Source organism: Ursus maritimus, unplaced genomic scaffold, assembly GCF_017311325.1.
Source record: "Ursus maritimus isolate PB19 unplaced genomic scaffold, ASM1731132v1 scaffold_25, whole genome shotgun sequence".
Classification (NCBI taxonomy): domain Eukaryota; kingdom Metazoa; phylum Chordata; class Mammalia; order Carnivora; family Ursidae; genus Ursus; species Ursus maritimus.
In genome coordinates, this window is record NW_024425008.1 from 42091518 (window position 1) to 42117185 (window position 25668).

The following is a 25668-nucleotide window of genomic DNA, read 5'->3' on the forward strand; positions in this document are numbered from 1 at the left end:
TCCTGAATAACAAATTTAAGGACACAGCAAAAATCAGAGGCAAAAATACCAGGGAAAAATGTTTATGATAAAATTTTAAGTGGAAACAAAAGCACAGGATATAACATTGCATCTCTAATACAAATCTCATTAAATAGAACATCTTAATTTTACTAAAAAAAGATTAGAAGGGAAGAATTACCTTTAGGAGCAATTGTGGGATTTTGCCCAAACTTTCTAATTTTTAGAAAAACAAGCTATTAAAAAAATACTACTAGTATGGCTAGAACTACTTGCCCCGATTTCTGGAAATACACAAATTTCAAGTAATCTTATTATAATTCTACTTTCAGAAAAATAATAGAAGAAATCAAAACAAATAGCAACACTAAACAAAGGTTCTTAAATTTCTAGAAATTAATAAATACTCATTTTAATCAAACTTGGGACAAGTCTAGCTAATAGCATGCAATCTCCCTGCCCCTAAACAGCTGGTGTTCAAGAGAAAAACAAAATTGAACATTTCTCTTCTGATTTAGTATATCAACATTTGTGACAAAATATTTGGATAAGCAGTGATAATTCTTTAATGAGATTTCATATAAGTAAGTTTTCCGTATAGCCAGTTGATAATTAAAAAAATGGAATCTTCTTAAATAAAATCTTCACTATTTAATATCTAATTTGAATGTGGGACAAAATGGGAAAAATAAAAACCATAGCTACCCCTCAAATTAAATTGGTCAACATGAGGGGCGTCTGGCTGGCTCAGATGGTAGAGCATGCAACGCTTGATCTTGGGGTCATGAGTTTGAGCCCTACGTTGGGTACAGAGATTACTTAAAAATAAAACCTTTAGGGGCACCTGGGTGGCTCAGTCAGTTAAGCGTTTGCCTTTGGGTCAGGTCATGATCTCAGGGGTCTTGGGACTGAGCCCTATGTCGAGTTCCCTGCTTCTCCCTCTCCCTCTGCCCCTCCCCCTGCTCGTGCCTGAGCTCTCTCAATTAAATACATAAAATCTTTAAAAAAAAAGAGAGAGAGAGCTCAAGAAATGTGGTAACATATCGCATTGGCAGACAAATAGGATACAGGCAAACAGGAACTCTCATATTGCAGGAGGTATAGAAAATGATACAACATCATTCCAATATATATTGGAATTACAAATGCACATTAACTTGAACCATACAGGAATCCATCTTATAGCTATATGCATATGTGAGAAATGACATTCATATAACGTTATTCACTGCAGTACTATTTGTACTAGTAAAAGACCAGCAATCACCCTCTGTCCACCAGTAGAGAACTGAATAAATTATGGCATATCCATTAGGTGGATGTGAAAAGATTAAAGAAATTCTTTATATAGTACTATAAGATGGTCTACAAAAGCTGCTAAGTGAAAAAAAGCAAGGTACAGAATAATGTGTATGCTACCTCTTCTGTAAAGATAAAAAACAGATAAATATAAGTGAACATAAGTGAATATAAGAATATAAATATAATTCTGGAGGGTTATGTAAGAAATCTGTTGTAGTGACTGTAAAGAGGGAAAGTGGATGGACAGGAAAGATATTTACTCTTTATCACACTTTTCACTGTTTCTCCCATGTAACTACATCTATTTTAAGATAAACAAAAAAAGAATTATAAAATATGTACAATGTAAAACACATATAATTTATCAGGGCATACCTTAGTAAGTAATATAAATACACATTAATCAATATTTATGGCTTCCTTTCCTTAAAGTTATGTGATCAGAATGCCCACTACCAGTGCCAATGTGTTATTTGTAATTATGAACAAGAAAGTTGAATAATTTTGTATTGCTGTTTCTGTATGCCTTTTATCAGGATATTACATCTTAAAAATAATAAATTTGTCTATGTACTGACCTTTGGTTTTCAGTGTTTTGAGGACACATAGCTGGTGTTTCAGATGATGAATTTTTAGGATGTTCTTCCTTCACATCCTCAGTCTTATCAGTTTGGGAAGTTCTTTTCTGGAAATAGGATGCTGCAGATGCCTGTAAAAACAAACATAATGAATACTGCAACAGACAGTACGATTTTACACACTACATGTGCAAAATATATTTAGAATTCTTACACCAACATAAGAAGTCCTGAGGTTCTCAGCTGAACATCAACATGACTATAGACACAAAACCCCAAAAAACTACAAATTCCACATTTTCTAAATGCTGAATTTTATTATATGAAATGGAAAAGATAAAAGATTACTGTACTAATGACAAATCTGGGGTGAAATACCAAATCTAGGATGAAACTAGAGGACAAAATCAGAATACAGAACAAGACTGGGGCCAGGTACTACAGCATCCGCATTAAACAAAGATATGCATAAGAATCATCTGGGAAATTTTTTTAAAAACCAGATAGATGCTTGAGTCCCTGGGCCCTGAGTTTTTCTGTGTGTGTGTGTGTGTATTTCAAAATGTGATTCTGAAGCAAAATCAGATTTGAGAACCACTGCCCTCACTCGACAATAATAAACAACTGGAGCCTCCTGTCCCATAGCTGAAAGAGTGAACAAAACAAACAGATCATGTGCCGCTTATTGCTGATGTGGGTAGTTGAAACAGTACCTGCTTAGACTTTGGCTTTGGAACTAGAGGCTTTATAACTGGGGACTTTTCATTATTTGTAGCTCGATTAAGTGCAGATTTCTTGGATGATTTATTCATATTGTCTAAAATATTACTTGAACGTGCTGAATTCACTGAAGTCGCTGGCTCTTTGGAATTGGCTGATACCTAATGAGCAAACTACTATTAGCATTTTATGTTTAAAGAAGAAAAAAAAATCCCAAGAGATCCACTGTTCCTTAAAATATCTGTTAGGTCTATATTGTGGTCTCACATTTGGAATTGAATACATTTTGTACAATACAAATTAAGACTGATACACATATTAAATATACTATATCCCCAAGGAAAAGAGGGAATATCTTTCAAAACCATCGGTATTTAGAAGGTAAGGAGAACATACAACTCTTAGCCCAAGTGTGAACTAGTGCTGCTTTCATTTGTTTTCATAAAGATCTGCTTAGTCTTTAATGCCTCCAAGTCTGGGGAGTGTCATCTGGTGGTTTGGAAATATTTCTGCATAGAAATGTATTGAAATACATTTTAAATATCACTGGAAAGAGTTTACCTTGAAGGGGTTTAATCGTCCTTGGTTGCTAGAGGTAACTGCACCTTTCATAAGAAAGAAACCCTCACTTAATAGTGGTAAAACATAGAAGACTTCTGCAATAACAGATGGAATATTTTAATCTGTATTATACAAAAACAAATGTACTTTGCAACTTAAAAACTCTTAACAACTATATATGACCTCCTACCTATTTCCAAGCCAAAATAAAAGCTATTAAATGGGAACTACCCCGGCTTGTCACTATGAAATATACCAACCCAATATGTATAGATCTATCCTTTTCTCCTATTACCATGGAAGAATGGTGCCTTGTTTTAGCTAAGGTTAATAATTCCTCTACTTGTGCTCTAAATCCCATCCCTTCCTGCTTTGTCAAGAAACTTATCCTATCAATGGCTACACCATCTTTGGATGTACACCATCTTTTCCCTCTTTATTGGCTACTCAAGTTTCCCAACTTGAACAAACAGAAACAAACCCTCTCAAACCCACATTCCCTCCAGCCACCATTTTTAATTCCCTTCCCTATACAGCCAAATTCGAGAGCTGTCTACATAGCTATTTCCAGTTCCTCACTGTTCATACATTCCAACATCCAAAATAATATGGCTTCCAGCCCCACTACACTACAGAATCTGGTCTTGCTAAGGACCCAATAAACTCCATGTGGCCAAATCTGGTGGGTAGTTTTCAGTCATCATCTTATTTGACCCCCTCAACAGTTTTCTATATAGCTGAGTGTTCCTTTCTTCTTGAGACTTTGACTTCCCTTTGACTTCTGAGATAGATTCCTATCTCCTTCCTCTCTTACCTCATTCTCTTTTGATGCTTCCTCCTCTGCCTAATGTTTAAATGTTAGGGATTCTCTGGCCCCTACGCTCACTTTCTTCTCACTCTGTAGCCTCCTCCAGGGCTCACTCACCATGCCCATGATTTAAATTGCTCTGGTTATGCCAACAACTTTCACTTTTTATCTCCCTCCCAGACTACTTTCCTGAGTTCCCAACCCAAATATTCAACAGGAGTTCATCATCCTATCTAAACCTGAGCTTCCCTAGTGTTTTCTAATTCAGTAAATGGTATCTTCATTTGTTCAAATATTCAAGCCAGGAAACTTGAGTCATTCTTCACACCCTGAACTTCCATCCTCTCTACATTTTCTTCAGAAACACTTCACCAATTCTTCTCCTTCTTTCTCCCATTAGTCACCACCACCCGATGTACATTTCTCCTCTGCCAGTGTGCACGCTATACCGCTGCCTGAAACCTACAACAGCCTCCCAGCAACCTCAGAATAAAGATCCAAATCCTTACTATGGCCTACATGGATCTGCATGATTTAGCTCCTGCCCACCGAGCTCTGCTCAGCATTCTTCTCTGCCTCTGTGCTCTTCGCACCACTCTTACAGTCCTTACAAATGCTGTTCCTTAAGTCATATACCTTTTCCTTGCTTCTGCTTTCACCCACCTTAGCCTAGCTGACTCTTACTCATCCTGCAGGTCTCTGCTTTAAACATTCCATGAGGCCTCCCCTGGGATCCCAACCAATCCCTTACCACTGACTAGATTACAGCGCACTGTTATATGCTCTTATAATACCCTGTACATGTGTTTACAGGTAATTTTTTAAAATCAAAGGAATATATATACATGGTTTAAAAAGTCAGCTGGTACTATGTAAGATTTATGCAGGAATCAACCAAGCATGTCTACTTGACCTCTGTATCTCCCACCTAGTCAAACACCTGACACATAATAGGCACTTAATACATATTTGTAAAATTAGCAGTTTCATAAATAATATTTCCGATAAAAACAAACCAAGGGCAGAGGGATGGAGGTGGGGGTGGGGGTAAGGGGTGTATTTGAATAGATATATCACTTTAAAGACTACTTGCACAACTTTCTTGATATTACAAAATCACAAATATTTCTTACCTGACTTAATGGCTGGCACATCAGAGGAATTTGCACTTTTGGAAAATGGATTCTGTCCTATAAAATAATTACGATAAAACAATACAACGCAAATGGGGAGATAAAGTTACTCTCTATAATCAACAATCAGCAAAGATGTCCTGACAAAGCACAGGTATTCAATTTTCTTCAGCTAAGTAAAATGAGGAAAGCCACAGAATATGACATTTCTCATCTTTAAATTGCCTTAAAAATATATCTTATGGGGTGCTTGGGTGGCTCCATTGGTTAAGCATCCAACTCTTGATTTCAGCTCGGGTCATAATTTTGGTTGTGAGATCAAGACCCATAATCTGGGTTGTGAGATCAAGACCCATCTGGCTCCTCGCTCAGCGGGCAGTCTGCTTCTCTCCCTCTCTCTCCCCCTCTGCCCCTCCCCACACTCACATGCGTGCATGCGCTCTCTCTCAAATAAATGAATAAATCTTAAAAAAAAAAAAGTATCTTGCCATGCTTATGTAATTCTGGTTTTTCTTCTTTATCATCAGCTTCTCCAGTGTCTTCTGCATCTTCTTCAACTTGGTTTCTGAGCCTCGGCTGGCTCCACTCTGTAGCAGTATTATTGTAACTAAAAGACAATATATTATTCAATAAAGAGCTATGCAAAGACCAATTTAATATTCAGAAGAGTAAAGAAAAATTCAAGCAACTGAATATTTCTTACCCAGCATTCAGATCTTTTCTGAAATCTTCCTCCTCCTCTTCTTCCATCTGGGGTGCTGCCAATTCAGCTGCCTTCTCTACAGCCAGTTCACTAAGTCTTTGGGCCAATATTAATCTCCGGGAACGAGAAGCATATTTAATGGCTAAACTCACAGCATTCTGAGTCATTAAATCAGCTAGTTCCACACAACGGAATTCCCGATCCAGTTTACAAGAAAGCTAACCCAAAATGGAAAAAAAATAAAATCACGTCAAGAGAAACTTATTTTTATTTTTTTAATTTTTTTTTAAAGATTTTATTTATTTATTTGACAGAGAGAGAGACAGCCAGCGAGAGAGGGAACACAAGCAGGGGGAGTCGGAGAGGAAGAAGCAAGCTCCCAGCAGAGCAGGGAGCACAATGTGGGGCTCGATCCCAGGACCCTGGGATCAGGCTCTGAGCTGAAGGCAGACACTTAATTACTGAGCCACCCAGGAGCCCCTATTTTTTTTAATTTTTAAAATTATTATTATTATTATGACCAATTAGCCAGCATATAGTTTATCATTAGTTTTTGATGTAGTGTTGAACGATTCATTAGTTGCATATAACACCCAAGAGAAACTTTCTAAATATAAGAGAATGATACTAGTAGTAAAACTGAGAAAACAGCTTTCTAGATAATGTATCTTGTTGATTCTAAGATGCATATTTTTATATATTTTAACATCTCTGAAAGTTGGAAGCATCTCACAATTGATGGTGGGTCAGAGTTTAATTTGCAGCAATTTTTTAGGCTTAAATAAAGGTGAATTTTACAATCAATAGTAGCTTAGATTCAACGAAATAAGGCTTATGGTTTCAAGTTATTAATTGCAAGGGAAGTAAGATATTCCTTTAAAATTCAAATGTGGTTTTCTTAAACTTATTTCACTGCCCACATACCCTCACCCCACCCTTGCCGAATAGGGCAGCAAGTTCAATGAAGGAATAGATTATAAATGATTTATTTGTTATTACTTTGCCCAGAATTGGTACACAAATGCCACTAAGTGAGTTTGGGTGGGGGGAAGCAGATTTATCCATTCATTTTTAAGTGTGATTGTCTGTGATCTCCAACTACCAGAAATAATTATATAACTTCCAAATTAACAACTTCCTTTTTCTTGCTCTGTTTTTTATACGTAACAATACAAAACAAAGAGCATTCATTTAACACCTTAGAAAACACTTGACTACTTTTCTTTTGGTATGAATCTTGACAACTCAAAGTGAGGCAACTCAAGTACAATGTAAGGAAGACTACTAAGGGTTTTCTAACTCAGAGAGTAGAAGGATTATTTCGTTACTTAAGACATCCCACAACCAGTGCGTCAGCACAGGAGCTTTAGACAGTTGCCTGCATGTCCTTTTCAAGTTTTCTATCACTAATCTATAAATAGTACTTCTTAATCAGGGTAGTACTCTGTCTTAGGGGGCATTTGGAAATGAAAAGTAGTATGGTTCTCACAGTAACCAGGCTAAACTTCCAGCATTTGCCAGACAGGACAGGAATGGTAACCCAAGAACTGACCAGTCCTCAAGCTGACACCCTGCTGAGAAACACTGTTCCAGAGGAAAAGCTCCTCTAACGCTACATGGTAAATAAACCAAACAGATTTTCTTACATGTGCTGTGGAAAGTAAAAACGTTACTAGTTCCTAGATCACAAATGACATTTTATAAAAGGAACAAAACTTAGTCTACAGTAAGCTAATTAAATTTCTTTAATACTAAACTCAAGGCAGTGTTGCATAGTGGTGACAACAGTGAATACCGCCTTTTGCAACAACATTATGGAGCTAGAGTGTATTATGCTAAGTGAAATCAGTCAGAGAAAGACAAATACCATATGATTTCACTCATATGTATAATTTAAGAAACAAAACAAACAAAGGAAAAAGAGACAAAAAACCGAGACTCTTAACTATAGAGAACTGATGTTACCACACGAGATGTCAGTAGAGAGATGGGTGAAATAGGTGAAGGAGGTTAAAAGTACACACATCTGCCTATGATCTTAGTTACAAGGTAATATCTTAAATATTTTACTTATTTTTTAAAATATTTTAACTGCAACATCAACTGGGAAACAGAACGGAGTAAGGCAGAGAATTGTTTAATCGCTGTATTGTACACTTGAAACACTGTAAATGATACTAGAATTAAAATTTTTAAAAATTAAAAAAAAAAGATACTGAGGTTCTGGAACTTGGTTCTATTCATATACTTTTAAGAAATCCAATCTATAGAAAAGTGTAACTTTAATTTTTCCAGCATATTTATTTTACTTACCGCAAGCATTTTCATTAAAAGCTCCTGTTGTTCTTTTATTGCTTGATTTTTACTGCTTTCTTCATACTCATAACCATTTTTAGCTAAATACTCAAGGTGATTGTGAAACATGACGGAACGCCAAAATTGTTCCTAGAAAAGTGGAAAAAGCTGCTTAGAGAAAACTAGCAGCTTAATACCAGGCAAGTGTTAAATATTTATCTTAAGATAACAGATTTTGAATAAAATAATTCTTGAAATACTCTTTCTATAGTTTATTTTGTAATTCAAATTTTAATATGATATCAAAGCTTAACTTCATCTTCTGTCCTTAAAAAAAGGAAATATAGCATTTGAAACAGTTTCTTAGCTATCATAGGTAATGCTCAGAGAACTTGGTAAACTATTTTTTAAGAGGCTGGTTTACTTCCTGTTTAGAGTAACTAAATGTAAGATTTCAAATGACTTTTGATGGCACAGGGCTAGGACTACAGTGAGGCAAGCCTGGCCTAAGACACAATATTTACGGAAGCCCACCCTCTCAGGCACTCACTCAACTCAGAGTGAGAGCCTTACCCTGATGTTCATACACACTTACCTCACAGGCAAAATTCCAGTGACGGCAATCGGGTACCCTGGTGACCATAAGCAGTCATCCTCCCCTGCTGCTACCACTATTTATTTAATTATAAAGTAATGAGTATTCAACACTGGTCATCAGAGACATTTTTTAAATGTCTACATCATAGTTATTATATTATCGAATTCAGAGTGTCAAGGTAAGATTTCTACATACCTCCATTTGTCCTTTCTCTGTTGCAATCTGACAATAAGGAAGCTTAAAGGATAATATAGCTACAGCAGGGCGTGGAAGGGTGGGAGGAAACCGAGAACCTTTGCAAGGAATGCACCTGTCAGTAAAAAAAAAAAAAAAAAAATCTCACCACAAAAACTTCCCCTCCAAATCATAAAAACTGTTAAAATATAAGATTTCCAAAATTCAATAACTTGGAATAGTAATATTCCAATAGCTGGCTTAATAATATACAACAAATTATTCTTTTTTTTTAACTTCACACCTGATTAGGTATAAAAACTATCCCTCCCCATGCATTTCAAGAATTTCAACAATCCCTCCTCACATCAGTTTTTCCTTAGCAAACTGTCTACTTTTAAAATATGGCAGCTGTGCCATAAATAGTTGTCAAGGAATCCATGTTCTAAAACAGATCACCCAAGATGAAATGCTGATGAAGCATTTCACTTTTATTTATCAGTTTGGGAATACTGGTACTGCTGGTAAAAAGTGTCAAGAGAAAAAGATGGTGATATGTCCAATACAGATAAGTGTCTATTACTAGATATTGGTAGAAGTGAAGCAGAAAATCCAACATATACCTGGTTATACTATATACCTGGCTCTGCTAAATCAATGGTTGCCTTATGTGGTAATAAATAGCTCAGTGGGCAAGAACTTTGTCTAAACCTTTTCTGATTAGAATATGTAAGGTATTTAAAGATGCCCATCGGTATGAATACTAATGCAATTTATTAATTAAAAAGCATTCATCACAGAATGATACATGCACATAGAATACCCTTTTAACTTATGTACTCCAAATTATTTATAAGAAAACCACTGGAAAACCATGCTTACACACTGTAAGTACCTTGGGCAACTTCTCTGATTTCTCTAGTCATTTAAAAATACAGTACAGCCAGTTAGAATGGCAAAAATTGACAAGGCAGGAAACAACAAATGTTGGAGAGGATGTGGAGAAAGGGGAACCCTCTTACACTGTTGGTGGGAATGCAAGTTGGTACAGCCACTTTGGAAAACAGTGTGGAGGTCCCTCAAAAAGTTAAAAATTGAGCTACCCTATGACCCAGCAACTGCACTACTGGGTATTTACCCCAAAGATACAGATGTAGAGAAGGGCCATATGCACCCCAATGTTCATAGCAGCATTGTCTACAATAGCTAAACTGTGCAAGGAGCTGAGATGCCCTTCAACAGATGAATGGATAAAGAAGATGTGGTCCATATATAAAATGGAATACTACTCAGCCATCAGAAAGAACGATTACCCAACATTTGCAGCAACATGGACGGGACTGGAGGAGATTATGCTAAGTGAAATAAGTCAAGCAGAAAAAGACAATTATCATATGGTTTCGCTCATTTGTGGAACATAAGGAATAGCAGGGAGACAGGTAGGAGAAGGAAGGGAAGAATGAAGGGGGGTAAAAAGAAGGGGGAATGAACCACGAGAGACCATGGACTCTGGGAAAGAAACTTAGGGTTTCAGAGGGAAGGGGAGCAGGGGGATGGGCTAGCCCAGTGATAGGTATTAAGGAGGGCACGTATTGCATGAAACACTGGGTGTTATACGCAAACAATGAATCATGGAACACTACATCAAAAAACTAATGATGTACTGTATGGTGACTAACATAATAAAAAAATTTTTAAAAAATTCAGTACAATGTTCAATGCTTATTAATAACCACCCATTTAATTTATAGTACAGCCTTTTAGTCATGACTTTCCTAAAGGGAAATACTAAGTAGAAATCAGATCCTCAGGTGTAAATTTTTTTTTCATAAATGTCTTCTAATATTATCAAATGCCCATTAGAGTAGTTAAAAATTAAATAAGTGGCAATACTCAGGAATCTTTTTCGAACCACATAGGTCTCCCCTTTCTTGTAAGATTTGAATACACCTTCCTCTTTTTGTGACCATACAATAAAAATACAAACATGTTTTTAGAGTTCCAGTATTTTTGAACATATAATCTCATTTCTTCTTCTTCCCCTTTTATGATTTCATATAAATCAGTGGTTGTCACCACACAATATGAGGTAGCAGTGTGAATACTTGAAAAAATCTCTTGTAGAAATTCTGTCATTCACAAAAGGCAGTGGTTTATTAGTCATGCAAAATGAAAAAGTGCATTCAAAAAGGAACAAGTCTAATTATATATATACGTATGTATGTATATACATATACATATGTAATATACATATGTATATTAACAAAATCAGAAGGAACATTGGAGTAATTTTAATTGCCTTAACATTTATTTTTTCTATTAAAAGACTTATACTGTCTTGTTTAAAAACATTTTATAGCTCAAATACTTTATTGACTTAGTTACAGTAAGCAATTATCACAAAGAAAAATTAGGATTTTATTAATAGTTTTTTAAAGCCACATTTACATCAAAGCAGAGTACTAATTCACATTTCTTATCCTATTAGCTTTAAAGATTTGAAGTAGAAAGACCTGTTCTCCATTAAATACCCCTTTCATGGAAGAGGAGGAAAAACAAACTCATTTGACTGCTAATTTGGTGGGTTTTGCCTACAATGAATGAACTTCCTGGAAACTGTGTGGCTAAACCATTTGGAGGAGAAAATGGAAAAAATAAACTACGGTTTACTAAGAAGACAAAATTACTTCAATTCCTTTTCAAATAAATAATAAAACTTGTTCTCTTATTAAAGGAAGAGTTGAAAAACTATCAGATTAGAGAAAATTGGGGCCAATGTCCAGACTAAGCTTCCCCCAGGCAATGCGTTTTGCTTTGTGTTCTGGGCTGCTTGGAGGAGACTTGGTTCACAACTTGTGTAGAGCACTTACTCAGGAGTAGATAATGATTGTACCAGCCAACTCTTCCAGGCCGCTGGCCTTATTTACCTTTATGTAGGATGGAACATATAATCAGTACTGTAACAAATGCTTTTTAAACAAACAAAACTCAAAAAAAGAATCTGTTTTCAAGCATGTTAAGTAACCCTTACGAGCTTTTAAAAACTAAAGAGAAAAGGAAGGAAGGGTGATGTTTGTAGAGAGCAAACTAGATTATAGCACACAAAATCAGTGAACTCAGTTATATACTAACCAGTAGTGACATGAAATAAAATCTTCAGAGGAAACACTAAGGACAGTTTTTGCTAGACTGAAGTGCGTTTCAAATGGAGGTAGGAGTGATAGCTTCTACAGATTAGTAATTATTCATATTCACAATTAAAGGCAGGTGTTTTGTATGGACTCAAATGACATGTTTTTAATTCTTTTATTTATATCCCTAAGAGTTGAACAGAGAAGTCATATGCTAACTCTATGTTTAACCGTTTGAGGAAATGCCAAACTGTACCAGTTTATATCCCCACCTAGCTCTGTTTAGGGTTCCAATTTCTCCACCAGCTCACGAGCACTAGTTATTGTCCATCTTTTGGTTAATAACCATCCTAGTGGGTATGAAGTGGTATCTCTGTGGTTTTGATTTGCATTTCCTTAATAACTAATGAATATCTTTTCATGCATTATAGGCCATCTGTGTTTTCTTTTGAGAAATGTCTACTCAAATACTTTGCCTATTTTTTAATTTTATCTTTTTTTGAGTTATAAGAGTTCTTTATATACTTTTTTTTTTTTTTTAAAGATTTTATTTATTTATTTGACAGAGAGACAGCCAGCGAGAGAGGGAACACAAGCAGGGGGAGTGGGAGCGGAAGAAGCAGACTCCCAGGGGAGGAGCCTGATGTGGGGCTCGATCCCAGAACGCCAGGACCACGCCCTGAGCCGAAGGCAGATGCTTAACGACTGAGCCACCCAGGCGCCCCGAGTTCTTTATATATTCTGATACACATGCCTTATCACATAAATAATGTGTTTCACCTTTTAAAAAATGTACATAGTATACTAGTGTACCCTTGTACATAACATTACCTGTTCTTCTACTAATGGAAATTTAGGGTTCCAATCTTTTGCTAATATCAACTATCCTACAATGTAGGATATCTTTTATATGTATCATTCCCACATGTGCTAGCAGCAGTACTCCCTAAACTTTAATGTGCACACAAATCACCTGAAAATCTTGTTAAAATGCAGGTTCTGATTCAGGTCTGAAGTGATGCCTGAGATTTGGCATTTCTCTTTTCTTTTCTTTTTTCTTTCTCTCTCTCTCTCTCTTTCCTCCCTTCCTTTTCTTTTTTTAAAGATTGTATTTATTTGGGGGCACCTGGGTAGCACATGGGGCGCCTGGGTAGCACAGTCGTTAAAGCATCTGCCTTCGGCTCAGGGCGTGATCCCGGCGTACCAGGATCGAGTCCCACATCGGGCTCCTCCGCTGTGAGCCTGCTTCTTCCTCTCCCACTCCCCCTGCTGTGTTCCCTCTCTCGCTGGCTGTCTCTCTGTCACATAAATAAATAAAATCTTAAAAAAAAAAAAAAAAAAGGATTGTATTTACTTGAAAGAGAGAAAGCACATGCATATGTGTACAAGAGAGTATGGTGGGGGAGCTGACAAAGAGCTCGATCCCAGGACCCTGGGATCATGATCTGAGCTGAAAGCAGACGCTTAACCAACGGAACCACCCAGGTGCCCCGAGATCTGGCATTTCTAATAATCTCCCTGGTGATGCTGATGCTGCTGGTCCATGGATCACACTTCAAACAGCAAGTACTAGTATAACTGCAGGACAAATCCTAAGGCAGATAAAAGAGCACGTGCATTTCTAATTCTGATAGTTCTTGACAAATTGCCTTCCATAGGGACTGTAACCAATCTATATTCCTATCAGCAATTATAAGCTTGATTATTTCCCCCCAGCCTCACCAACTAAGAGTGTTATCAAATTTTCAGATTGTCCTCATTTGATAAGTAAAAAGAGAATTCTTTTTAGATTTGATTTGTATTTTTCTTGTCTTGATATCAATCATCTTTTCATATATTTAAGAGCCATTTTTATTTTCTTTTCTAACTACTGCCTTTCTTGAAATAGTCTCTACTTATAGCTTCTGTGATATGACCCTCTTCAAGTGATTTTTCTCTTATTTGCTTAGCTAATATTCCTTTTCCTCATTCAAAAGCTCTGTCTCCCAATATTGGATCTTTAAATGTTGGAATTTTTAAAGAGGTGGATTCTGTGACCTTTTTTGTTTCTTTCTTCAAAGTGGTCTCATTTATTAGTATGAGTTTAAATACCTTCTATACTCTGGTGATTCCCAAATTTATATCTTACAATCATGTATTACAATACCTTCTTGATATCTCCATTTGGATATTCTTCAGGCATTTCAAACTTAACACACCCAAGAGAAAATTCATTTTCATCTCTTTATTTCTGTAAATGGTACGACTATCCATCTAGTTGCTTTAATTGGAGACATAGGTGTCATTATTGAGGTTTCTCTATTACTCCCAACCCCGCATCTATCAGAAAATGCTACGGTTTCTATCTCAAATCTAGTTTCCTTAATTTCTACTGCCCCCACACTAGTTCCAGCCATCCTTATAGCTCAGCTGGATGACTGCAAAATCTTCCTCAATGTTTCTCAATGGAGGCACTGATAGCAACTTGGGGAAGGACAACCTGTAGCTGAGCAGGACCATCCTGCACGCTGTAAGATGTTCGACAGCCCTGGCCACAGCTCTCTAAATGCTACAGTAACCCCTAGTCATTCTGACCGCTCAAAATACTACCCACATCTCCAAACATCCTCAGAAAGCAGGATAAATCCCGATTGAAAACTGGGCTCCCTACTTTCAGTCTTACTTCTGCCAATCCATTTTCTTTTTATAGTATAAATCAGATTACATCATTCCCCAGATAAAAATGTAAAATGGCTTCATGATACAACTTCAAATGAAATACTAACTTCTCTATATGGTCTATAATGCAGCCTGTGTCTCACTTTCTGATATCATCATGGACTTATGCCTCCCATCAACCTTCACTTCTTGTATGCTAGCCACATTTACATTCTTTCAACTCTTTAAACAAACCTAACTCTTTCTGACCTGAGCACCTTTATATATGCTGTCTATTCTGCATGGATCAGTTTTCACTCAATTTCTGCCTAACAGACTCCTTGGCCATGGGTCTCATTTTAATACTATCTCTATTAAGAGTCCTATGTGACCAGGGTGCCTGGGTGGCTTAGTCGTTAACTGTCTGCCTTCGGCTCGGGTCATGATCCCAGGGTCCTGGGTTCGAGCCCCACGTCGGGCTCCCTGCTCAGCAGGAAGCCTGCTTCTCCCTCTCCCTCTGCTTGTGTTCCCTCTCTCGCTGTGTCTCTGTCAAATAAATAAAATCTTAAAAAAAAAAAAAAAAGAATCCTATGTGACCATGCTACCTAGAATGTGCCCTTTTGTTATTTTCATCATGGGTCTGCTCAGATTAATTTGCAGCACTTATCCCAAGTAGTAATTAACATTTACTTATTTCTGTTATCTGTCTCCCCAGTCTGTAAGCTCCATGAAAGCAGAGACCTCTTTGTTCACCAAGTACCTACACAATGTCACTGCCAGTTGTTTAGACCAAGAAGATATCAGGTGTCAAAAAAGAGGAAAATATTTAATATTGAATAGAGACTATACAGATTGAGAATTTTACACTTGCAGTCAACTACTAAATTTCTATTAGCCCTCTCCCTGGTTACAATTATTGAGCCTTTTAAAAATCTCAAAAAGCCACTAACTTATTCAATTCTAAATCACAGTTTAAAATAAAAGGCTGTAATAAAAGATGAAATGCCACCTTTAGCCAGTACTCCCTTCCCTGTCTGGCTGAAAAGTCACACCAATAAACTTAATTTCTATTTTGTTCAGTAAGTTCTAAGTCGAGCAATCAGTTGAAAACCAAAATGAATATAAACAAATTTCTAAGCTAGTGAATATGGAAAGCAAATAAACGAACTAAGGTGAAAGACAAAAATTTTTTAAAATACCTTTAAAGAATACAAAACAAAAAATTTCAAAGAAGTTTTTAGAAAGAATCAACTAAGCACTTCCTAATAGCTTACCTCAGTTGCTGGGGATTTTCATGGATACCAACCACCCAATAGTGATCAGATTTTCCTTTGCAGTGCTCTCTTGTGTTACATACGGGAGTCCATGTATTACCAAGCCCTCTGTTAAGCATTCGAACAATGCCTTCTGAATCCACATAACAGGGGGTACCTACACACCAATTGGAAAAAAAAACCACATGGAGAAATGGCTACATATTTGTGAAATAAATCCTATTTCAAAAATGCATACCAATGATTCAACTGTCAATTCAAAAGCAAAAAGGTGAATAATTAAAGATCATTTCCCACAAAACTTCATTAACTACACAGAGTAAGATCTAACTGAAAAAAGAAAAAAAATTGCGTGTGATAGGACTAAAATTTGCCCCAGAGAAAAAGCTGTTTCAGTGAGAACTATGCCACCTGCTGGAATATAGCAGTATTTTTAAAAGCCAATTTCAGTAAAAAAAGTTAAACCTGAATCTGAAGTTTCACTAGTTAAGAGAGACTTGGAAAAATGACCAGAACCTGATACACAGTGATGATCTAGAGAAATCCGTCTTTAGTACTCTTCTTCCTCTTGCTTTCTTGGCCTTGTCACTGTTGTGTTCCCTAACTCCTGGATAAGTAATTCTTTACCTCAAAAACAAGTAAGTATCCCTGTTTCCCACTTACTCTGCTCTCATCTCAGGAAGTACATAGCATATTCCCTAATTACCCCTTTCCTTATCTGTGACTTCATACACCTCTCACGCTGCAAACGGCATGCTCCTCAAGTCTAGATCCGACTAGTAACTGGGGAAAAAAATAAAGCTATATGAATGGAAATTATTAATGGTCACATTATTAGAATATAAATGACCAATTAATACCCCACTAGAAAACACATCTAGAAATGGTTGATTTTTTTAAAGACAAACTGGAGTTTCCAAAAATATAACTGAAGGACATGAATCTCCAACGGAAATAGTTGAGCCAGGAAACGGGGCTAACAGGTACCTTAAAATAAGGCACTTCAAATCATCATCAGTCATAAGCCACTATTAAATGAGTGTACAAATGTAATTTTTCATTTCTTAGTGCCACATGAAGAAAGGGGGAAAAAGTGAAGTTAATTTTAATAATATATTTTATTAAATCCAATATATCCAAAATATTATGATTTTAACATGTAATCAACATAAAATAACTACTGAGATTTTTCTTTTTTTATACTAAGCCTTCACAATTTGGAGTATTTTATACTTATAGCACATCTCAGTCTGGATTACCCACATTTCAAGTGCTCAACAGCCGCATGTGGTTACTGTAGTAGAGAGTGCAGCTGCTGAAATTTCCTATTTTTTGCGTAGAATCTGCTGGAAAAGCCAAACCTTCACCACTCTCCTTGTTATGTATAGCATACTTGTAGAGAAATGTATTTCACTCTTTGTATGTTTTCTAACCAAAATTCACATGAACAGGTCTTATACATAAAAGCAATGGCTACCTTGCCTAACAATTCCAGTTTCCCACTGCCAACATAGTAAAGAAATTTAAACGTACAATATAGACAATTTATCTTTAAAAAAATTAGGAATAAAACAATGGAACAATTTCTACTTGAAAAAATGTCTTTAATATAAATAAATGAGTTTATCTTGCCTTCAGCTGAAAATCCAACCCATACTAGGTAGGATTTCCTTGTAAGAGGAAGAGGATCACCATGTAAAATTTGTTTTTTCTTTTTCCCCAGCTCTAGCAGTTGAACTCCAAGGCACTGATCACCATCAAATCCTGCACCTAGTAAGAATATATAAATAGAAATGAGGTATCAAAGGCCAGAGTACCTTCTGTGAATTGATTTTGTGATAAATTCTTATATTAACTAGCACTACTTTTTATGGATAAACCACCTGACTGAGGTACCATTCAGGTATTAGAAGCAGAATACTATGTTACAAGGACTATTTATATAAAGTGGTATTAAGGAGTAATTCACTCACTCAAGAAATATTTACAAAGAGCTTACTATGTGCCAGGTACTAGGGCTACAGTGGCAAAGACATGTCCTCATGAAATTTATATTCAAGTAGGAGGAGACTAACTTTGAAAAAGAAAAAAAAATGCAAAATGTTATCAAAGAATTAAAATAATAATGTGGGGGCGCCTGGGTGGCACAGCGGTTAAGCGTCTGCCTTCGGCTCAGGGCGTGATCCCGGCGTTCTGGGGTCGAGCCCCACATCAGGCTCCTCTGCTAGGAGCCTGCTTCTTCCTCTCCCACTCCCCCTGCTTGTGTTCCCTCTCTCGCTGGCTGTCTCTATCTCTGTCGAATAAATAAAATCTTTAAAAAAAATAAAATAAAATAAAATAATAATGTGATAGAGTGTCAGACTGAGTGGTTACTTTAGACTGGAGAGTCAGAGGTGGCCTCTTTGAGAAAGTGAAATTTAGTTGAGATGTAAATTGTAAGTTAGTTAGTGGAAAGAGCTGTAATAGAGTAAACAGAAGAATCAGCTAATGAAAAGGTCCTAAAATGGGAACAAGCTTGGTAAATTTGAAGAACACAAAGAAGCTAGCATGGCTAGAATGAATAATAAGAAAATAATAAGAAAAAGTGGCAAGAGATGAAGTTGAAGAGGCAGGCAAAGGTCAGATCACGTAGAACCTTGCTAGCTGTGATAAAAAGTTTGATTTTTATTCTAAAGCAATGGGAAGTCATCAGAGGAATTTGAGCAGAAGAGAGATGTATTCTGATTTGTTTTTAAAAGATCATTCAGGCTGTTATATGGAGAATGGACTGTGGAAGGCAAGGATTGAAGCTAACAAGCCAGTTACAGGGCTACTGGTCCAAGAGAAGACATCTGGGTTGGACTGGGGTTTTAGTGGAGGAGATGAAAACACGGTTTGGAATGTTTTACTCAATAGAACTGACACGGTGATATGACTTCACTGATAGGGCTGATGTGGGGGGGCGGCGAGGGAAAGAGAAGAATTCATGATTCATTTCTGCCCTGAGTGGCTGGGTTAATAGTATGCCATTTACTCAGATGGGGAAAACTAAGTAAAAGGCAAGGTGGAAGGTAAAAAACAAAAACAAAAACCCAAAGGTTTTATTATGACCAAGTTAAGTTTGAAATGTGTATCAAAATTGTACAGAGATTTCAAGTGGCCACTGGATACGTAAGTCTGTAGATACAAGGAGATATAAGTCACGGACACACAGATGTATTTAAAGCCACAGGCCTTGAGGAGATATCCCAGGGTAATTTCTCAAACTGAATTTTTGAGCTGAGTTATAAAATCAATTCAAAGTTGCAAACAGTATTTAAAGAAAACTGAAATTAGGGGCGCCTGCGTGGCTAAGTTGGTTAAGTGTCTGCCTTCAACTCAGGTCAGGATCCCAAGGTCCTGGGATCCAGCCCCGCATCAGGCTCCTTGCTCAGCGGGGAGCCTGCTTCTCCTCTCCCTCTGCCTGCTGCTCCCCCTGCTGTGCTCTCTCTCTCTCTCTCTCTCTGTGTCAAATAAATAAATAAATATATAAAAAAGATCTTTACAGAAAACTGAAATTAAAGAGTAAATGTTGTCCATGAGCCTTTTATTTGTTACATTTGCAGATATGTACAGGATAGCAATGTAGAACATACTTCTTATTAGGGACAACAGTCAAAAGACTGAAAGCTCCTCATCTAGAGAGGGTACTAGAGAAGAAGGGCTGTGACAGAGTCCTGGAGCACTCCAGCTAAGAGGCTGATATAGGAGGACCAGCCAGAAGAATAGCTGAAGGAGTTATCAGTAAGAAAAACATCTGGAGTGATGCCACAGAATCCAAGAAAGGAAAGTGCTGGGTGGCGGATGGGTAAAATAGGTGATGGGGATTAAGGAGTGCACCTGTTGTGGTGAGCACTGGGTGATGAATGGAATCGCTGAATCATTATATTGTACACCTGGAACTAATATAACACTGTATTTTAACTATGCTGGAATTAAAATTTAAAAAAAGAGAGAAAGATGGAACTAGAGTGTATTGTGCTAAGCGAAATAGGTCAGTCAGAGAAAGATAAATATCATATGATTTCACACACGTGGAATTTAAGAAACCCAACAGATGAACATAGGGGAAGGGAAGGAAAAATAAAATAAGGTAAAAACAGAGGGGGAGGCAAACCGTAAGAGACTCTGTAATTAAGAGAACAAACTGAGGGTTGATGGAAGGGGAGGTGGGCAAGGGGATGGGTTAAATGGGTGATGGGTATTAAAGAGGGCACTTGATGGGACGAGTACTGGGGGTTATATGTAAGTGATGAATCACTAAATTCTACTCCTGAAACCAATACTACACTATTTAACTTGAATTTAAATAAAATTTTTAAAAAATAGAAAAACAGTGTTCCCAATGACATTACCAAAAAAATAAGCATAAAAAGATTATCAGTAATCTTTTTTTTTTTTTAAGTAAGCTCTAGGCCCAACATGGGGCTTGAACTCATGGCCCTGAGATGAAGGTCGCCTGCCCCATATCAATAATCTTGATAAAATCAGTCTTGACACATACTGGTGGGGACTGACGCAGAATATGAAGTGAAGAAAAGGAAGCAGCAACTTTTTAAGTCATATTCAAACTGTCTTGGTCCTGCATACTACAAGTTAGTTTATTTTTTGAGGCATTTAAGCTCTGAAAATTCTTATAAGATTTAAACATGGAAGTAACTAACCTTGGAATTCTTTCTACAATACAGTTTTCCTACAAATAAAGTATTTTCATTTTCATTGCTATTAGTGAATACAACAAAATTCTGTACAAAGATTACACTAATTCAAATACTAAAATGAATGCAAAAGGAGGTATATAACCCAAAACAAAATAAGAGAAACAGAAAAAAAACTCGAGTAATTTTCATTTTACTTCAGGTCTTGGTAAAATAATAAAAGACTAGAAAAAATATCTACCTCTATGATAAACAATGAAAAGCTGTTCTCCATGTCCTGCCATTGATACTACAGGCCCAGGAAGACTGAACACCTCTTTCTGAACACCTCCAATAGTGAACAGTCGAAGGAGCATAGCACTGGTGGCAGCAGCTGCCCATCCCAGACCAAGACATATGGTTTCAATATCTTCATTTGGAGGCATGTCTACGATCCACTCTTTGCTTGAATCCCAAGAACTAAAGTGCAGACAGTGAAGCTTGCTAAAAATTAAAACAAGACAGAAACAATCAAACTTCCGTATTTGACATTTTATATATATAAAACTAATCATGATATCCAGTGACAAAACCAAATAGCTAATTTTTCTATTAAAACATAAATAATACAAAAATAGCTCTGAGAAAGTAATTACAGAATATCCTTAAAATGGACTATATTAAAACCATTAACAGTCATGTTAACAGGAAAATGCTCATAACTTAATGTTTCATTAACAGGAAAATGCTCAAACTTAATGTTAAATGAAAACAGGCAGACAAAAGCTGCAGAATATGATTCTAGGTTGCAAATATACAGAAAAATCACAACTAAATTTTTAAAAAGGGAAGAAGAATCAAAATGTTAGAGTTCACTGACAAAAAAATTTAATATAGGAAAACAAAGGAAAAAAGGAAAAACAATCACACATAATCCCACCAGCAAGATCACCAACCACTGCTAACAATTTGATATGTTTCCAGTCTTTTTTCTTTGCACACATACATACATACATGTAAGTTATTCAAGCTAAGCTTGGGAATGCAGATACTATAGTATTTGGAACCAGAGGTAGTACTGATTCTCTGAAGAGTAATCTTAAATTCAATTTTATTTTATTTTTTTTAAAGATTTGTTTATTTGAGAGTGAGAGAAAGAGAGAGAGTGAGCGCAGGACAGGGGGAGTGGCAAAGGGAGAGGAAGAAGCAGACTCTCTGCCGAGCAGGGAGCCCAATGCGGGGCTCAAACCCAGGACCCTGGGATCATGACCTGAGCCAAAGGCAGACACTTAACCTATAGAGCCACCCAGGCACCCCTAAATTCAATTTTAAAATGAAAAGTAACATTGAATATAAGCTGTGAAATAACATATCCAGGAAAAGAGAGAAAGATATCTGAAATCAAAATTGCACATGGAAACGAATGTTCTAATTATGTAAGGCTTTGAGTTGGAGACACTGAGTCAACAGTGTCTATTAACTAATTAACTAATTAATTTAATTCAATTTGAATTAATTCAATTAATTAATTCAATTAATTTAATTCAATAATGAAGTATTGAGTGGATTTTACAATGTATAAAGTAGGAAACCAATTAAAATGTTAAAATGTGTTTCTCAGACTCTAATGCATACTCAATTACCTATGGATCTCATTAAAACACAGATTCTGACTTAGGTCCAGGGTGGGGTCTGAGATTCTGTTTTCAACAAGCTTCCAGGTGACCCATGCCCCTAGTTTGTGGACCACATTCCGAGCAGCAAGAAGCGAATGTATCCAATCAGGATTTTAATTTCAAATCACCTCGGAGTTGGTAAAATCTATGATCAAGTGTATAAGCATTAAAAGCAGCTGAAGAAAAGATATCAGGAAAAGGCCATCTGGCTGAAATAACAGAAAGTTGAATAAAAATATTTTTTCTTCTTTAAAACAATATGCATTCAGCATTCCACTACTTTTCCATCATAATTTTGTCTATGTATCTATCTACTTACCAAATATCGTTCTGCCCCCTCCCTTTTTTAAAAGAAGTTTCAATTCTAATCTATAGTGACAACTCCCCCCCCCAAAAAAAACCAGAAAAAAACCCAGGTTAGTAGCTGTCCAAGCCTGGTATTAATTGCAGAGGGATACAAGAGAACATTTCTGAGTGATAAAAAATATTTTGAGGGGTGCCTGGCTGGCTCAGTCAGTAGTGTGTGTGACTCTTGGTCTCGGGGTTGTGGGTTCGAGCCCTACACTGGTATAAGGATTACTCAAAAATATAGCAGCAATGTCCACAATAGCCAAACTATGGAAAGAGCCAGATGTCCATCAACAGATGAAGGGATAAAGGAGATGTGTTATAGGGACGCCTGGGTGGTTCAGTCAGTTAAGCGTCTGCCTTCGGCTCAGGTCATGATCCCAGTGTCCTAGGATCGAGTCCCACATCAGGGTTCCTTGCTCAGCGGGAAGCCTGCTTCTCCCTCTGCCTGCCATCCCTGCTTGTGTTCTCTCTCCTTCTCTTTCTCTCTGACAAAAAAATAAATTAAAAAAAAAAAAAAAAAGATGACACATACTGAAATATTATGCGCCATCAAAAAATGAAATTTTGCTATTTGCAATGACGTGGTGTAACTACAGGGTATTATCCTAAGCGAAATAAGTCAATCAGAGAAAGACAATTATCATATGATCTCACTGATGTGTGGAATTTAAGAAACAAAACAGAGGATCATAGGGGAAGACAGGAAAAAATAAAACAAGACGAAACCAAAGAGGGAGATACCATAAGAGACTGTTAATCATACGAAAAAAACTGAGAGTTGCTAGAGGGTAGGGGGGTAGGGGATAGGGTAACTGGGTGATGGACATTAAGGAGGGCATGTGATGTAATAAGCACTGGGTATTATATAAGACTGATGAATCAAAGGTCTGTATCTCTGAAATAAAAAATACATTATATGTTAATTATTGAATTTAAATTTAAAAATGTTTAAAAAAATTTTTAAATAAAAAATAAAAATTTTTTGATTGTGACAGTGGTTACCTGAATACAGAAATATTCGTAAAATTCATCAAACTTTATACCCTAAAACAGGTACATTTTATTGTACATGAATTACACTAATAAAGTAAATTTAAAAAGGAGGCAGGGGTTTATACAAAAAGAAATCTAGAAGTATACATACCAAATTGTTAACAGTGGTTATATCTGAGAGTAGAATCTGGGGGGAACTTTTATTTTCTAAAAATCCCGTACTGCTTGTTTGTTTACAATATATATTAAATATTATATAATTATTTCTATAAATATATGTAATTATATAATATACTATATTCATCTATATGTACATCTTACAATACTAATGAAACAGTAATAATGTTTTATCTAATTCTAATTTCTCTTACAATTACAAATTGTGAATTACGTCATGTCATTTTTTTTCCCCCCCAATGCAGGGCTTTAATTCACAATCCTGAGATCAAGACCTGAGCTGAGATCAAGAGTCAGATGCCTAATTGACTGAGTCCCCCAGACGCCCCATGTCACCTTGATTTGTAGTTAGAGAATGTAAAGGAGAGGACAATTAGGCAAAAACAGACATGTTCTGAGGTATTATGTATGGAACTCTTCTGTATCTAACAATTCAGCAGTGATAAATTCTTCCTAATAATCTGGAATTTACCTTGCTAGTTCATCAGTGCTTTCACATGCCAACAAAATAGCCTCATAAGAAAGATCTGCTACTGTGTAATTCAAAGTGTTTGATAAGTGTGTTGCATGGTGTATGGAGGTATCATGGAACTCCACATCTATGGCATTGTCTTGCTCATCATTATAGCAGCGAATAATTCCAATAGAGTTCCACACCTACAAACATTAAGGTTAAATACAAGTCTGAGAAAAATTAAAGGTCCTTGAATCAGTAAAGTAGTACAAATTAATAAATACAATTCCGTCTGCATCAAAATTGAAGTTCTGGGAGCAACCACAGCTCATTTATCTTTAAAGTCAAGTAAGAGTAGTGACATCAGAACTACAATTACTATCCACTCTTCATGAGAAGACACATAAATATTTACTAGCAAATGGAGTATTTCATTTAATATTTTGAAAATTACATGACTGCCATAAAAAATACAATTTTGAACAACCAATCCATTAAATTCCCCAAAAGAAATATTTCAAAAATTTATTTACTTATAAAAATGGATATAAATGACAGCATATTTTCCTGTTCCAACTAACTGGTTTATATTGTAGGAATAAATATATACATTTTAAGGCAACATAAATCAATACCATTTAGAAAACTTATCTTCCACCCATATACACTACCAGGCTCACACTAGGCCCTAGTGTTTCCTTTTCTCTCCTACAAATAACTATAAATAAGAAAGCTGACAATAAAAAATCAGGACCTATTAATGATGATTACGGACAGCAATAAAAAGTTTTATTGAAATAAAACATCACCTTTAATACTTACATACAAACTTATGCCAGGCCTATACCTTTCAAAAAGGACAACAAGCAAAGTCCTCATTGGAAAACCTCTAATAACTAACAAATAAAAATATTAAACTTTTTAGTTTTCAAAACAAAAAGCTAATATATTCATTCATCTGTTTAGGACATATATTCTTAATGCCTACTGTGCCATACTTTTTTCTAAGTGCTATAAGTAAACAAAAAAGAAACATCTCTTATCCTTCTGGAGTTTATATTCCAGTGGGGTGAGGTGGGGAAAAGAGGCAGATAGTTTGTTTTCCATAGTACTTATCGCCTTCTAATATATTATACTAGGAGCTGCCTTCAAAGAACACCTTCTAACTAGTGTTTTGGAATCAGTATAAACTTCTATATAAAAATATGAGAAATAAAGTTTGGAAGTACAGTCATGAGATATTGCAAGATATACAGTCACATTAACTTACGTTCATTATGTCACTTTGCAAAGCAGAATTTTATTTAACATGATTTCCAATAGTAAGGCTGAAATATGATTAAAACTGTAAGTTAACCATAAAATAAATCAACCACAAAATTATAATGAACCAAAGTGCTCCAGGCCAGTTAATCAAGGTTTTTAAAAATATTTTGTACCAAACAAAA

At 36.1% G+C, this 25668-nt stretch overlaps 1 protein-coding gene across 3 annotated transcripts in view; it reads right to left on the bottom strand.

Moving 5' to 3' along the window:
• WDHD1 (WD repeat and HMG-box DNA binding protein 1) overlaps nucleotides 1–25668 on the bottom strand; it is a 57981-nt gene that overhangs the window by 3618 nt on the left and 28695 nt on the right. For 2 of the 3 annotated variants that reach the window (XM_008701745.2, XM_008701755.2), the window contains 12 exons: nucleotides 24239–24423; nucleotides 20832–21073; nucleotides 17547–17684; nucleotides 15915–16071; nucleotides 8894–9008; nucleotides 8119–8250; nucleotides 5806–6023; nucleotides 5591–5709; nucleotides 5103–5159; nucleotides 3162–3205; nucleotides 2594–2761; nucleotides 1881–2011 (listed from right to left, as the gene is read on the bottom strand). In XM_008701745.2, the coding sequence (XP_008699967.1) occupies nucleotides 1881–2011; nucleotides 2594–2761; nucleotides 3162–3205; nucleotides 5103–5159; nucleotides 5591–5709; nucleotides 5806–6023; nucleotides 8119–8250; nucleotides 8894–9008; nucleotides 15915–16071; nucleotides 17547–17684; nucleotides 20832–21073; nucleotides 24239–24423 (1706 nt within the window). The remainder of the gene's footprint in view (nucleotides 1–1880; nucleotides 2012–2593; nucleotides 2762–3161; nucleotides 3206–5102; nucleotides 5160–5590; nucleotides 5710–5805; nucleotides 6024–8118; nucleotides 8251–8893; nucleotides 9009–15914; nucleotides 16072–17546; nucleotides 17685–20831; nucleotides 21074–24238; nucleotides 24424–25668) is intronic. The other variant, XM_008701752.2, reaches the window with a different exon arrangement.